At 31.9% G+C, this 16,680-nt stretch overlaps 2 protein-coding genes across 4 annotated transcripts; one reads left to right on the top strand and one right to left on the bottom strand.

The window, feature by feature from the left end:
• The first annotated feature begins 3,409 nt into the window (after positions 1-3,409).
• LOC113855398 (heme-binding protein 2-like) lies at positions 3,410-4,836 on the top strand. The gene is made up of 2 exons (XM_027487030.1): positions 3,410-3,476; positions 4,154-4,836. Exon 2 carries the CDS (start codon positions 4,203-4,205, stop codon positions 4,587-4,589), a length of 387 nt encoding a protein of 128 aa, XP_027342831.1. The 5' UTR covers positions 3,410-3,476; positions 4,154-4,202; the 3' UTR covers positions 4,590-4,836.
• A 425-nt stretch (positions 4,837-5,261) lies between these two features.
• Positions 5,262-13,962, bottom strand: LOC113854448 (ubiquitin carboxyl-terminal hydrolase 15). Of its 3 annotated transcripts, none has more exons than XM_027485422.1 (14): positions 13,800-13,962; positions 12,241-12,663; positions 11,179-11,596; positions 10,623-11,079; positions 10,307-10,467; positions 10,093-10,181; positions 9,675-9,760; positions 9,407-9,569; positions 9,074-9,197; positions 8,791-8,948; positions 8,544-8,628; positions 7,702-7,914; positions 6,516-6,577; positions 5,262-6,129 (listed from the first exon to the last, which is right to left on the bottom strand). In XM_027485422.1, the coding sequence occupies exons 2-14, from the start codon at positions 12,525-12,527 to the stop codon at positions 5,478-5,480; spliced, it is 2,955 nt and encodes a 984-aa protein (XP_027341223.1). In that variant the 5' UTR covers positions 12,528-12,663; positions 13,800-13,962; the 3' UTR covers positions 5,262-5,477. The 3 variants fall into 3 exon arrangements, with proteins under 3 accessions (XP_027341223.1, XP_027341224.1, XP_027341225.1); XM_027485423.1 differs by having other exon boundaries at positions 12,241-12,697; positions 13,800-13,928; XM_027485424.1 differs by lacking the exon at positions 13,800-13,962 and having other exon boundaries at positions 5,287-6,129; positions 10,322-10,467; positions 12,241-12,560.
• Between the last annotated feature and the right edge of the window lie 2,718 nt (positions 13,963-16,680).

Below are 16,680 nucleotides of genomic sequence, written 5' to 3'. Positions count from 1 at the left end.
ATTTTGAGTTTGAGTATTAGTGAATATAGTTGTATTACATAATTAGAGAAAAAAAATTGTTATTTATAATAAATCTACTTAATTCAAACATAATTGCTTTCAATAAAAAAATACTGTAATTTAAAAAAAATGAAAAAAATTAAATATTTCTATAATTTTATCCTACTTTAATAAATAGGCTATTATAATAATTACTATATAATAAAAAAACAACATTTATTTTGGCATAATAATAATTTATTGATGTCCTCTTTTCAACTTTACGACTAGAAACATAAAGAAAACAACTTTTAATATACAATTGTAAAATTAGTATTTGAAATTTGTTAGCTTTACTGTTTGTTTAGCACTTAAAAATAGTTTTTAATTAAAAATATATTTATTACAATAAAGTTATGAAAAGTGATAAATATTTTTTTAATAAATTTTTATTATTTTTTAGTGTTTAAACTCAATTAAAAAATATGTTTATATATTTGTTTAATTTTATCAATATTAGTATAAAAATTGAGTGCTTGAATAGAAAGTCATTCAGCTAAATTGAGTACTAGGCGTATAATTAACTTGAAATAAGAAGTTATTTCTAATTTTATTGTGTATGATAACAAATATTATTTTTGGTTATGTCAAAGCTTTCTCTATGATTATACCCACTAGCAGATCATAATAATCGTTATTTATCTTTCAAACATATACAATTATGCATTAATTTATAAGATATAAAAGCACGGTTTATAAGAAAAATTACACGAATAAACAGCATCTAAAAATTAAATGTGAATAATTATGCATAATTAGAGATACAAAATAATCTCGTCCAAAGATACCTATAAATAATGTGTTTATTTATTTATTTTAAACATGGTTGAAAATATGATATCAAACAATTATTGCACATAAAGTTTCAGAAGAACATGTCAAAATAAGATGACAAATGCAAAAATGATCAGATAAAAGTTGAACACAATTAATCCAATCTAATATCTGTCTTAGCTTCACGCGTGACTTGGGCATGTCGGCTTGTTATTGCAAAAATTGAAAGAAGATTAATCTCCTTTGCATTGTTGCACACTCAACAGCCATGTAGACCCAAATTGGGTTCCAACACAAAGTACAAAAACACCCAAATCTTTTTAGGATTCTTAACAAAAACATAAAGGGTATCAACAAAATCCACAGATCTAGTACTACGTGTAATACCAAATCTTCTATATATTTTCAAGATATTCAGCATCACATACAAGCTCAAAAATGCAGTATCATGGCCCTCGACCATGGTTCACGCAGAGTTTCATCACCACAGAAATTAGATTCACTTATCAAGCCACAATAATAATAATAAATCTACTTTTATTTTGGGCTCTTCAAAACCATCATATATTAGGTTCTCAAACATACCAAAACTTATCCGGAATAAATATCTCCCAAACAGAACAGATAAAACACATATGATTCAATCTAAATCATATTTAGGGTTTTCCTAAAATTAATTTTAAGGGTTCCAAATCTAGTTTAACATACAATATTATAGGTAAAAATAATTGTTTAAAATATACATATTTATACATGTTGAAGTATGTAGGATCTCTTCCTCCTACTCTTTATCTATAACTGAGACTTTGAACAGAAAAAAAAAAAAACACAACCAAAATATAAGGGGAGCAAGAGAATGTCGACCTTATATTATAGTAGTAACAACCATAATTTTTACTCGCTACTAGCCTTTAGTTACTTGCCCTTATACCTTAAAATCTAACACATTTATTAATTGTGTTTTAAAACTCAATAAATACATATATACACACTGATTCCCAAGTGAATCATATAATGTAAGAATTTCGTGAAATGTATCAGCTTATTTATTCATCTTATTTCATAGAAAATCAAATTCACTATTTAACAGAAGTTAAAATTAATTCATAAAATTCTACCAAAAATAGTAAGAATTTCAACAAGTTTTCTTTTTGTCCAAAGAATCAAGGGATCAGTTTTGGACCGGAAATTTTCTATTAGGCCTAATAGAGGGCAAAGCCTAACCTCATCACAATTTCTGGGCCTCCTTTTAGATGCTTTAGTAGACTAAAACAAAAAAGAAAAACTGAAAACCATGTAGGACATATAGTTTAAAAGCCATTACACAAGCTTTGATCATCATGCAACAATGAAAATCATGAAGAGAATAATTTTGTAAAATGACAACTACTAACTATCATTTTGAACAAAGAAAAGGATTAACTTGAACCCTTTTGCTCGTATTCATTCCACAAAGAAAATGATTATTCACCGTTGTTTAAGTTGTACCTTGAACGTATTCTTAACTGCACACTATCATTTGCATTGAAACTTGCAATGTATTTGAGACTAGGCTGTTTTTTTTGTTTTGTTTTTATCACATTAAGTAGAAAACGCATTAAGTGTCTCATCTTTGGTTACTACACATCAATTCCTTCGTCGACCTATAAAATAAATAAGCAAAACTAAACTCCATGTTCATCATACTTGAAAATTGTTATAGTGCCTAGTTACTAGAATATGAACCTTGTCCTAGATATTCAAAAAATGTAGTAATAGTCTTGGAATGAACAAATCCTCAAGATCACAAACTTCTTGAGGGCTTTTTGTAGATAGTGCTCTAACCCTCATAGGAAGTTGGGCCTTGGCCCATTGTAATTCTGATTTTGATTAACATATGTAATTTTTTCAGTTTAAAAAAAAACTAAAAAAAAATTGCTGAACAAAATAAAAAGATAAATCATATGACTAAAGATAAATAAATAATAGCGACCAGAAAAGGAGAAAAATAAATCCATGCAACGATTTTTGTTCTTCCAAATGTCACAAGAAAAGCCTTATAAAGAAGAGAAATACTAACAGACACTTTATATTATTACACGAATTTTATATAAATCCCGGTAAACAGTAAATAATAATAATAACAGTATATAAAATAATGTATTGCAAATATTCTTTTATAAATAAAAAAATTATATTAACACATGCAATCAGAATAAATAAATATTATTTCTTTAATGTTTTAAATATTAACATATACTAAAAAGATCAAATAAATAAATATAAACAATATCACAATTGGTATTAATGCTTTAAAGATGTTAACCAGGATCTTAGGACACTGCTTAAAAAGTTAAATTTTTTTATTTATTAAAATCGTATTAAAATACATAAAAGTAAATGCATTTTTACATTTTCCAACATCATATTTCTGGTTGTGTTTTATCAACTTACGTTAAGGGCATTTTTTTTTCAATTTTTAATATACAAATAATGTAACTCAAATACATGTCAATATGAAACGTTGTTGCTTTGTAGCCACATAATGAGGCACTAATCATTTGAACCTGTTGCATGTGCGGCATTGAGCAACTCTAGTCATGGCTGCAAGAACTATCATCATACTCAAGTTCTCCCATTCAAGGCATTTCTCTTGTTGAAGCAACGAGAACTGGCTTCAGGAGGTCACTTTCTTTCCATTCAGCTTGTTTAGTACATGAATTTCGTATTTGTTTTCTTGTCAAGTTCAGTAATAGTGTAACAGTAACTCTCTCTGTTAATGGGTCTTGTGTGTTTTCATCATCATCATATTCATAAGTGACTCCAATAGGTTCTATTAGCTCTATTATTTAGTTAAATTTTATATATTTTTTAAATTATTATAATTTGAACAACGATGAGAACGAAGGGCATTTTAAATAAAATTATTTAAATATGAATGACAATTGATTCTCACTCTTCAACTAAACTCCTTTTATTTAATATTATTAAACTTATTTTCACCATCAATATTTTAATTTTGAGATGTTCTTTCCTCGATTTTAATTTATGGTTCTCATAAACTGTATTTATTATGGATAAATAGAAAAAAATGTTTCATTAAAATTATAAAATATCTTATAATAAAGACTACCAAAACCTTCTAGATTGTACTTCATAAAAAAAATCAAATAGAGTACAATTTATTGCATAGTTTATTTTTTTAAGAAAAGATTTAACCATGGGAACTTTATTTTTATTGAATAGACTGTGTTCTTAAGTTCATCTACATTTGCAAAAACTTTTCAACAAGTGCTTATGGGGTTGGGTTATCCCATCCAAAGATGTAATTGAGCTTGAGTACTCCCTTTGTTTTTAGCAGGCTATTTGATTATATTGAGGGCAAGAACAATTACAAGCTGAAAATTGAGATGACAGGACCTGTGATCACAGAAGTTTCACCGAGTGATGGACCCTTATGTGAATCCTCATTTGTTGTGAGCTTCTTCGTGCCAAAAGAGAACCAACCAAACCCTCCTCCTGCAAAGGGTCTCCATGTCCAAAGATGGAAAAATGTGTATGTAGCAGCAAGACAATTTGGTGGATATGTAACTGATTCAAATGTTGGGGTGGAAGCTGCTGCTTTGCAAGCTAGTATTGCTGGCACTGATTGGTCTGCTGCAATTGACAAAAGCCACAGAGCTGGTCATGCTTCTGTTTACACTGTAGCACAATACAATGACCCTTTTGAATATGATAATAGGGTGAATGAGATATGGTTCTTGTTTGATATGGGAAATGAACTTCATGCAATGTGAAGAAGTGTGTGAGAAGACATTAACTATTTTCACGACTTTACATGTTCTACAAGAAAGCTATGAGTACATCACAGTTTAAGTTACTAGAGCATCTGAAATTGATAAAATTAAGTGTTGAACTTCTTGCTTAAGCAAATGCTTTTAACTTGAATAATATTTTGGATCATTAGTTTGTGTTTAGATTTCCGTTTGGAAAGTTGCAAACAGTAATTTGAGTAAAAACTTGTTGCTTGTATCTTTTAAACCTAACCACGTTTTGGGATTTGGTATATTAATCACTACAAGGCAGTTTTGAACATTTGCGGAGGGGTACGCTTCTTTATTGATTGATGAGTTCAAATAAGCATGTCAGAGTTTTGGAAAAAGAAAAAAAGAATTAGATTGGAATGCCATCCAATGCCAATAGATTTATACACATTGATAAATAAATTGGTATGAAACAAACTTCAATGATTGTTTGAAATAAAATGTTTGATTTACACTTGCGTGGATACAATAATTTATTTTAAGTGAAAAAGCTATTATAAGACTGAGTTTGAGTGTATTCTCCGTGTTATAATATTGTAATGCATTATAAATGCAAAGTAACATGCCTCATGTCATGAGCATGAGCCGCAGAAACAATTTACAGAAAAGTCTAAAAGTGGTCTCGGATGAATGGAACAGTTTTACCACTAGAAAAAGAATTTCATCATGGATTAATAATAATTAATAATAGATAATCAAAGGAGCAATTCTGTCATCTTTACAATTATCAATAAAATTAAAAATAAAATACATCTGTGCTTAAAAGAACTATATGCCTCAATCAACTAAATATTGAAAACTTTGAGGCATCGCACCTACTCCATCTAATAACCAGTTCAACCAGCTAGGATTCTCAAAAAACTAGAATTCACACTGACTAGAAGTCCGAGTAATACCATACACAGGATTACTCCCATAATTTACATACATGCTACAATTCCCATTTGATGGATGTTCATTAGAAGAATGGATGACCCTTTTAGACTGATCAATTCTCTGAACTCGTTCAACATGACCCTTTTCAGGGAAGAACCTTGTACCTGGCTTACTATGTGAAAACTTCATGTAGGAGTTTTCGGGGGTGTAATTGAAGATAGATGAAATTGGATCCATGTTACATGAATCACCATAGTCTACAGTACTAAAGGAGTCCCTGGTACTCTCAGTTGTGAAAGAAGCCTCATCTGAGCTTGTGAAAAGGGACCAATCACTTGGTGTGCAATCTGAAAATTCATGCCTGACATTATCAGCATAAGTTTGTGTAACTGGAAGGGCATTCCTATTGGTGCTTTTCCTAAGGAAGCCATTAGTGGTATGACTGGCGTCAACAATGTGTGTAGCAATTTCTGGCTTGTCATTGGGTGATGACTGTGAGACAAAAATCTGATTGCCATGTCTGCTATGTCCCGATTTATTAGGCTTCTGCATTTCCATTGGATGATGCTTTGCAAAATTAGAAACTGATTGCTGCACAACTTTAGCGGTATGTTCTACAGGAGGACGGGGACACGACCTACCAACAATTTAATAGTTTTAAAGCCTGAAGAAAGTATATTTATTCATAGCATGCAACAAAATAAAGATACACGCCCACATCCATAAAGAATGGACTTAAGAGTCTTAGATCACAATTAGTCCAATTCCAGAAATAGGGTCACATACAAAGATCAATGAAGAATCTGTCAAAATATGTATTCTTTAGAGGAACCTCAATCATATTGAATTTAGGTTTGGAAAGACATTTTGAAATATTTTTCATAGACAAAGGAGAGCAATTAGCTCAAAATGTAAAACTTACAAAAACAACTAAAGAACCAACTATATCATTATGAGCATATTAAGTGACAATATACTGAGAAAACAAATTGTCAACAACCGGGACAGAAACTAAATCTCTACCTCATGTAGAATAAGATATATGCTCCTTCTGACATGACCTGATTAATTAGCACTGGCTGAACCTGTTAAATAGATATAATCTCATAACTTAAAACCTAATGAATAAACATTGAACAAATAATCAGTATGAAACGTAAAAAATGACAAAAAATACATATCTAGAGTTTGTTCATTGCCCTACTACATCAATCAGAAGTTCACCAGTACGAAGTATTACTAAATTTTCAAAAGGGAGGAAAGTATTCTGCACTTGTGTGCTCAACTCAATTTTGAAAAAAATCCAATCTTCAAATACAAACAAGATCAAGCGTTCTTTTAATATACCAATCTTGAATGACAGTACATACCTCACATTCTTTGCAAGTTAGCAATACAGCCTTTCAATACAAAGCTATCAATATTCAAGAAAGAAAGACTTCAAAGCAAAATCTAACATCAATGTTCTGTTAACTCATTATCAGCTAAGGTCAACTCCAGTTAGGAGTCGAGATAAAAGGGAAGGGAAAATTAAGGGTAGTTAGAGCAATTAGGTAGTTAGAAAGGATCAATTCAGAATTAGAAAAGATTTATAAGAAAGGGATAAGTCTTGGTAGATAATTTTTCACCTTGTTCTGTTCAATTTCATTCAAGAAATAGAATCTTTTCTTTTCTATTTTCTATTATGGGTTTCTAACAACTCCAATTCTAGAGAAACTTCTTATCTACAAATGATACGTAGAGCATTACATAAAAAGCAAAATCCATTTCCAAATTCCAGAGGGAAACACAATCAAGCCTCTCAGTTCATTGCCACAAAGTAAGCAGCTAATTTAAATCCATCACCCCTTTTACTTCATATGGGTAAAAATATACAGTTAGCTTATAAAAGAGAAAATTAAAAGGCAGTGTGTAGAACCCGGGCAGTGTGGCAGAGGCCAGAGGCCCAAATTTAAAAGGCAACAAGTTAATCAAATTACTTGGGAGACTTTGATTATTTCATAATTCCATTTATCATGACAATTCCTCTCCAAATTCTTTACTATCCACAAACACACAAGACATTAATACAAAGGAAGATGGTTACTGTTAGATATAAAACCATTCACGGGCTTTCACCCAACAGCTTGAGCTTATTGGATAGTTAATTCATGACAATGGCATATGGCAAATTGCCAACTACAAGCAAATATTGGAAACAAGGCATTACCTCAATATCATCTATTCTGAACCAATTGCCTTGCATATCTTTCACATATGAAACATAATGTCCAGAGAAAGATGCATTTAGCGTGTCCAGGTGCACGACAACAGCATAAAGCATGTAAAGTGGAGGAATATCACCCGTCCCAGTCATGAAAGGAATCATATCCAACATTTCAGGAAAAGTTATGCACTTATTAATTTTCCCATATCTTCCTTCCTGATGATACAGAACCAAAAACAAGATATTTCAAAGGGTCAAAATATATGAAAAGAAGAAATTTGAAACATTACCACCCAAAAATACAAGATCCAAAATACAATAATTATGAAAGGGAAGAATTACATAAAGAGAGATAATTCAAGACTACTTTCCAAAAACTTGAAAATAATTTTCAGAAACCAACTAATCTCACAATACAGTGAATGCTGGCAATGACCAAATAATTTGAAAATTTACATCGCCAGAATTGTTTATTTAATAACAATTACTTGAAGAAAAGGAAATCAAACTGTAATAATAGTAATAATAATAAAATATTCATACAATACTAATGTTTATGCTTTAGAAGTTCTTCTTGTCATAGAATATAGGAATGTCCTATTACAGCATTATTACACAGCAAAGCACTGACAACATTGACATCGGTATAAATTCTCACATATCAATTCATGTCCTGCTCAAACAGCATTATCAACTTCCTTAATCTGGAAGCCAGTAATAGTAATGCCAAATGAGTCATCACAAAAAGCAATAAGAAGATAAGAACAAGTATCAAGACAAACAACAAAGTCAAGCTTCCTAAGCAAAAGTGGAACGAACAACATTACACAAAAGCAATTAGATACCTGAAATCTCTTTAAAACAATAGTCAAGATGTTAGGGGCCTCATGTATGCTCAACTGCTTTCTAGCTCGAACATATGCTGTGCATCTAGTTCAAAATGTATAGAGGTTAGAGTCTCTTAAATTGGAAGTGAAAAATTTAACAATACTCTTTTCTTTTCTCTTTTTCCCCATATCCTTTGATTATAACTAAATCAACCAGCTAAATCACATAATTAAATCAGAAAATACAAAAATTAAATCATCAGACCTTCCACATCTGTACTTATTTTCACCATCCAAATCTTCAGGGGAAGTAAATTGAGTCAGTGCATCTTCCAGTGACTCAACCCAACCAAATATCTCCAACGTTAAGTCCATAATGTTCTCATATCTTTCTGACTCATGATTACAATTCAAACACTTAACCTGCAGACATTAAATTTCACCATGCTTTCAAAAATGTGCATAATTAAAATCACTACCGTCAAAGACTTAGAGCCAGAGGGAGAAAAGAAAAACATGAGAGATAAGGAAATGAAACAAGGGACAACCTTGGATTGAAGACGGCCACCAAAAGTATGTTGTATGAAAGTAGTTTCTTGTAGTCTAGGATCAACCTTTTTCTCACCACCATGTCCCTCTAAGCATATAGATTGCATTGATGCAATTAAAAGCCTATATAAACAATAGATTAAATTTAACAATGATTAAGTATAGGTTTCAATTTCAATAAGCACTAGTACATTTCAGTATAGAAATAGAAAATGAAAACAATACATTAAATATAAAGGAAATTAATGTGGTGAGAGAGAGGGGAGGGGACATAGTATCCATAGAAATTAATAATTCTATAGGTATGAATAGGCAATATTATCTCCAAAGACCTTAAAAATTCATGGGCATCTTCCTGACTTCCATCACCCATGTGGCTATTAATGCTCCGCATATGCCAAAGTATTCTACTAGGAGATAAAGGAGCCCCATTTTCTCTCAAAATCATTATGTGCTGCTCTAACTCGCACATTAGACACCAATCTTTAGCACAACCTGGTATTCAATGAAAAATAAGACATTTTTTTGAAACTGTCTTCAAGGCAAATTGAGCTAGACATTCTTGTTTTGGGGAATTGAAAGAGAGAATAATGGAAATACAGGCGTTTGAATGTGATCTATAAAGCAGATAGATGACGAGAGGCTTTGTAGAAGTCAAGCATTGCAAGACAGCATTGGCATAGCAACTGCAAAATAAAGAGAGAGAAAAAATAGCAATGATTCAGAATATACTGGAAATGAAAAATAGAAAGATGTCTTAGAAATTTATCTTCAAGAGAAAACAGGCTTGTTTGATCATTTTGCAAATACAAACAGAAGGCGCACAAAAAAAATGTAAAAATTGAGACAGCTCACACACAGATGTAACCTTGGAGTGGGGAAACTTCTCTACCCCAAAAAACTTTAATCCACAAAACAATGACAAAAATATGCTAGCTGTTGCATAAGGAACAATGCAACATGACAATAGTTAATGTCTATTATTTAATCTATAAAATTATCAAAATTTCTTCCTTACCTGTTCCCACAATTTAAAAGGCCCCTAGGACATATACCAATGGCTTCAGTCTGAAATAGCTTTACAAATTCATCATAAGGAAACAGCATCTGAGACATGATCAAGATAACAAGTAGTTACTATGCATCAGTTTCTAACTTGTGGCCACAGAAAACCTTTTTGAGTAGGAGGGAAGAAGGAATTAAAATTAGTATACATCTACAAAAAAACTAACCTTAATCTTCTTTACCTTCTTGTACCTTACTTCACTGACTTCAGAAGAAGCCAGTGCAGTAAGTTTTGTTGATTTCCTCAAGCCAATCATTTTCATAATTCCAGTGCTTGCAGTCCCATTGCTACCATGTAAAGGGATGCTATCTCTGATTCCAGCAACTTCTGCATGATGATCACAGAATTGTATTTTCAAAAGAATTCTAATCAGTAATCACAAAATGAAAATACCTTAATATAGGATCAATAGTGAACTCAAATTATTGAATCCATTGACATTAAGACAACAAATATTGGGAAAAATGATATTTCATACTAACTTTGTTCATCTGCAATTTTCCCTTTCTTCTCTAATTCTGGGCAACAAAAGTCTGTCGATGTCTTCAATGTTGGCTTTGGTGATTTAGAACATTTGGCCTTGGGAGGATGTGATATCTTTTTAGCCTTCACATTTCCTTTAATTGTTATTTCTGGAGAGCATTTGAACTGTGCCGCATCATCAGAATGATAATTTCCCCCTTTGACTACATTTCCTGCTTTAGTGGCAATGTCTGATTCAAATTCATCTACACATTCATCATTGTTTGCAGCATTTGAATTACTTAAGCGTTCATATTTGTTTGTTGTTACAAATGCATTTCCATATTGACATTGATAGTTATCATCGTCATGGATCGTGCCTCTTAATACATCTTGTTCGGGAACATAAGCTCCAATGCCACAGGAATTGACCTTTGAAGTTTCTTCCTCCAACACAGAATCATCGTTATTTCTTGACTGTAGCAAAGTTAGGCATCATGATCAGAGATTAACATTGATTTATTATTTTATAAAATAAAATGTACCCAAATGGATATCAAAGTATAATAAATAAACCTTCGGTCTCATAAATGCCTCCTTTGATGCCACATTTGAAGAGAGAGAACCATTAGCTTTATAATCATAAGACTCATAGATGGACCCATTATCTCTTCTACGTGTTTCTCTGTTGGATTTATGGGAAGTTCTTCTTTCAAAAGTGGAAGGTTGGGGATTGTTGAATAGGGAAAAATCAACTGTAGCATAAGCACCAGTGCCTGTCAGAGGGTGAACCAAATTGTCCAAAGGTGCATTCTCCCTTAAAGTCAAACTGTGAGCAAAGTACTGGTTGTTCAAATTTTCATAAAAGTCACTCCCATGAGCAAAATCCTCAACTGAAATACCCAGAGGAAATGAACTTGGTTTATGAGTCTCCAATTGCTGGCATTCTTGCTTGTGACTTAGCCTCCAATGGATTATTTGACAATTCCCAGAGCTGCAAACCACTTAAAGCTCAATTTTTCATAAAGAACCTTAGGGTCAAAAACACAACATTTTCCCCAACAATCATACTATAAATGAAAGTTAATAAGCGAATAGATAGGACAGTTGTTAAATTTAGGTTACAATAATACTTGTCTCCCCCTCCCCTTTTGCCCCTCTTCCATATAGGAATGAAATTTTGTAGTTCCATTCCACTTCATTTCCATTAGTTAAAGTATTAAACATGAAAACTCTTATGCAAAGTGTCATGGAGAAACAAAACCCAAAGAGTTGTTCCAGCAAAAGCAAAAATTTAGCAAATTCCCAACAAGAGAACCATTCTAAAAACTAGCACATTTCCTTGGACAAGTACAAATTTCCATAGCCATGGGTTTATTTCATAGCAATTGGAAAAGCTGAGTGGATGTTACCTATCTGATAATTAATTGAGCAAAATTCCTTAGGCAGTGTACTTTTCAATTTTCACTTAGCTTAGTATAAAACTATAACTATAATCTAATTCCCAAGCATTTATCCTAATTCCCTTGGCAGATATTGTGATGAGTGTTCAAATTTCAAAGCCACACAATTCATTTACAAAAACAAAAGGGGGTAAAGGAAAACATATTTGCAGCTCAAATCAGTTAAAAGAATTACCAATATCTAACAGTCTTGCATCTTGAGCAGCGAGTTCTCGCAGGAGCAGAGCACCTAGCACACCCATGAAGTTCACTCTTTGAAGAAGACACTGGAGGGAGTACATCGGCAACGGCCATTTCTTCTGCTCTCAGAGATTCTTCAGCAGCCAATTGAGCAAGTAAATTTATCCTATCTCTCTTCTTAGTTGTCTCACTCCATTTTCCAAGTAAGATGTAAGCCACCAACGGAAGTACAACCAGGACCAGAAACAGGACAGGTATATCAGATTCACGCGGTTCGAGCATATCCCCACAAGCATACTCATGTCCAGTTTCCTCCCAAATCACAAATCAGAATATGATCCCCTAAAAGTCTAAGTAAACGGCATCTAGGTAACCAGAAACTTCAAGTGCAGCATAACTCATGGCCCACCATTCAAACCTGTCCCAAGAATCATCTACTTCAATCTCGTGTGCTGAGGTTTTCCAATAATGAATCGGGCACTTAATCAACAACTTTTCAATTGTCCCATAAAGCATTACAGATTTACTTGTAAAATGAACCAGAATCATAATTTTCACCTAAGCACCTTATGTTAGAGTCTTAGGCATTGATACTAAAGTATTTCCTGTCCGTTATAATGGAGGAACTGAGGCCTCAAGCCTGTATTATTTTGCTTTTCAGATACACTTATGAAAGTAAACGTTTAGATTAATTATTTCAGTTTAGTTTAACTTCAAAACAAATAAACAGTCAATAATGTTAACCTATCCTTCTTGGAGTAACCTCATCACCTACCCTGTATAACACTATAACCGGATGAAATCCAGGCTTACTTAAATCTTTTACATCAAAGATAACTAACTCAAAAAAGTGTTGCCAAACTTGTTCATCTTACAACATATTGTAAGAATAGTTTGCCTGAATTACAAATTTACTTGTAGAAGAGAAAAAAAAAACTAACTGCAAAAATAAATAGGTGACACTTGCTTTAAAGTTTGACAGGAAATTCAACAGCCATCGACATAGTTGCCATGTTTATCATCCAGTTCAACAAAAAAAAAAAAAAAAATGCTCTCATTAAATATCATTTCACCAACACACAAATATGTCAACAGTCAAAGAACAATGATTGCAAAGAACAAAGCAATGAGAATTATAAAAAAAAAAATCTCTTACCTTTGTGTGCCCACTGCCCCAATTTTATATTCAACAAACACCCATTTAAGGAAAACACAACCAAAACAAGTGAACAACCCAATTCCACAGTTGTGTAGAGAGAATGGGACAAACCCTCCACCTAAAAAGATGCTTTCACCAAAAGAAACCACTTAACCAACCAATTTTTTTTTTTCAATTTCTTTCTAAATAACAAACTTCAACCCCCATTAAAAAAAAAGAAAAAAGAACACTCTGGTTCCACATAAAACCAGAAAAATAAATTTAAAAAATCCAATTTTTCCAGAAAAATGAGGGAAAACCCAGAAAAGCTAATGCATGTTCCTAATCTGAGATTCACGTACAAGAAAGCAACAGCACTAAACAATGCAATGCAAGTTGGAAACTTTTGAGCATACCTTCAACACAAAGAAGAAATCTAAGCAAAACCCACCAACACTTCACCTCTTCACTCTCTTCCTCCTTCAAAAGATTCCTTGATTCCCTCCTCAACACACCTTCTTCCTCACTTCACAACTTTGCACCCTCTCCCACCTTTTCTTTAACGTTTTGGGAAACACTAACCTGTGCCTGCTCAGAAGGAACCTTCATAAGTACCATACACGTGGAAAAATCTGTCCCGTTGATGGTGACAATGCATTTCTGATCGTTGGATGATTATGTGGGACACATTTGGATGATGTTCCCAATGATTTGTCATGGATGCCACGTGTACGGGTGATGCATTAATAAGAGCATAATTGTTGCTCAGAGTGGCGAATTTTGAATTGTCACAAAGAAAATTATTATAATATTCAACTTTTTTGATCTGAGACATGTGATGTGACAGAGCCGTGACAGTCCTTTGCTCCGAATATTACAATGTCAGTGATAAGAGGCTTGGAAATTGGGAAAAAAAATTCCCAGAAATTAACAATTATTTTTACATCATTGTTAAAATTTGAAGCTTGGGGCATGTGGATGTAATTATTGTGGTTGAATGCTATTATGATAAATTTGATTAAAAAAAATTCCATTAGATCTAAATCACGATGACGAGTTTTGTATGCATCAAATAAGTACTGTTTTGGCTTATTATTTTTCTTTCTTTTAATTTAATTGAATAATTTGTTTTCAAAGACTGACAATGAGTCTTTATTATATGCTTTTTTGAGTAAGCCCAGTACTTGTTTAATAATCATTTGAGTCACGCATCCTGATTATATAATTCACGTGTTTATCTGTATGCACTTGTATTGATTTTCTATAAATTTGACGTGGTTTCATACGTAATTGAATATTTGTTTAAATATTTATGTATATATTACAAAAAAGTTAATACATGAAGAAATGTCAATTTCAATGCATGTTTTCTTACCCATTTGAGCTACGTTGAATTTGACAAGTTGGAGTAGTTGGACGGAAGGAATAATGTATGAGTAATGATCATTCGTCACTTAGTCATTCCTCACTAAAAGATGAAGAAAATTATATTTATTTTGTCAAAGATAAATAACTTTCCAATTAATTGCAGGCTTACAATACTTTAAAATATTGCTGGCTCAACTTTATGCTATTTGGGTCTTTTATTTAATTATATTTTAAAAAACTTAAATAATATTTTAGAAAAATTAAAGAAGAGAAGTTGTGATCTGTTAAGTTATTTCTTATTTTTAAATATTTATAAATAAGAAGAAAAATTATTTATAAATAAGTTATTTCGTCAAAAGAAAAATATTAGCAAGTGTAATTTCCGATCAGCCCAAGCTGTACAAGTAATCTCCAATTGGGCTCTTGAAACGGGCCAAGACTTTATGGACTAGTGACCCAACTCACAAGGTACATCCTAGCAACAATAATTTCGTCTTCACATATGGGATACATCAATGCGGTCTATTTTGTTTGCTTTGAGTAGGAGAATGCTGAAGTAGGAAACAGAATATCAAAGAGGCTTACTAATATAGAACTTAGTGGTGGAGCAACATCAATGCATTTATTGGAGAAACTAAACGATTAAAGGTTTGATCAATCGCCAAGTTCATGAACAAAATTACGCTTGATAATTCCATGAGGAGGTTGGTGACCAAATTGTTTAACGACAAATGAATATTGGTATTCAAGTAGCAGTCTCAATATTTTTCTATACAATTACAAAAAACCTTCAGCTGTGTCAACTTTGCAATTCTGCTGTTTATGGCACTACTGAAATGAATTAATGAGAAGAGCATCCACATATTGATTTTTGGCCTTAGTTGACTTCTCATTCAGTGTATCATTCTCCCGAATACTTCTCCTACCCTTTCTATAAACGTCATTAATTAAATTACACAAATTAATAACAATAATTATAATTAATAAAATTTTCTTATAAAAAAAACATTACATGTAAATTTTATCCCATTTAATATTGTTTTACTAAAACAATATTAAATGAATAAATATTAGAGGCAAATAAAAATAAAAATAATAAATAAGTGATAAAAATTATAAAATATCTTATAATTACTAAAACTTTCTAAATATCGCCTTATAAAAACATTCTAATTATCAATATTTTCTTAAATTTTAAGGCTTAACTTTTCCTTTCTTCCTTCGGCCAGTGGTTTCATTCAAGTGAATCTCTGGTCATACAAGGATAACCCCCTGTTACTTATTCATAACATGATATAGGTTAGACACAAAACAAATTATAAATTTGTTTGGGGTAAGAAAAATTTTCTAAATTAAAAAATCACATTGAAAGAAGCAACATTTTGACAAGTTTTAAAATGTCAGAGAAGGGACTTCTTTCCTGGACAAAAAGTAAACTCGAATCCAAGGAGCACTAAAAGATGGATTAGACCCATTACTCGAAAAAGGTAAATTTTGAATAGTTTTAGAAGTTTTTGTCACATCTTTGATTTCTCTCAAAACTGCTTGAAAAACGAAAGTAATAAATTATTTCAAGTCCACAAAACTAAAAGTCTTTTTCGAGGTGTTTTCAAGAATACCTTGGCCTCTGGATTGAGAATAACCAAAACTGCTCAAAAAATAAAAATAATTAGAAATTATTCTAAGTTCACAAGACAAGAGGATTTTTTGAGAAGTTTTTTAGTAGCCCTTAGGTTCCCTACACCCAAAACTGCTCGAAAAATAAGACTAAAAGTCTCTTCGAGGAGTTTTTTGAGGAATTTTAAGTCCCTGACACAAAATGACTCAAAAGACAGAGATAACAGAAAAATTTTCTAAGTCCTCAGGACTGAAAGTCTTTCAAGGAGTTTTTGAGGATTTTTTTTCCTAACACACAAAATTATTCAAAAA

This window comes from Abrus precatorius, unplaced genomic scaffold (genome assembly GCF_003935025.1).
Source record: "Abrus precatorius isolate BTA unplaced genomic scaffold, Abrus_2018 Scaffold11, whole genome shotgun sequence".
NCBI lineage: Eukaryota > Viridiplantae > Streptophyta > Magnoliopsida > Fabales > Fabaceae > Abrus > Abrus precatorius.
Note: the sequence above shows the minus strand (reverse complement) of the source record. Positions and strands in the feature narration are given on the sequence as shown.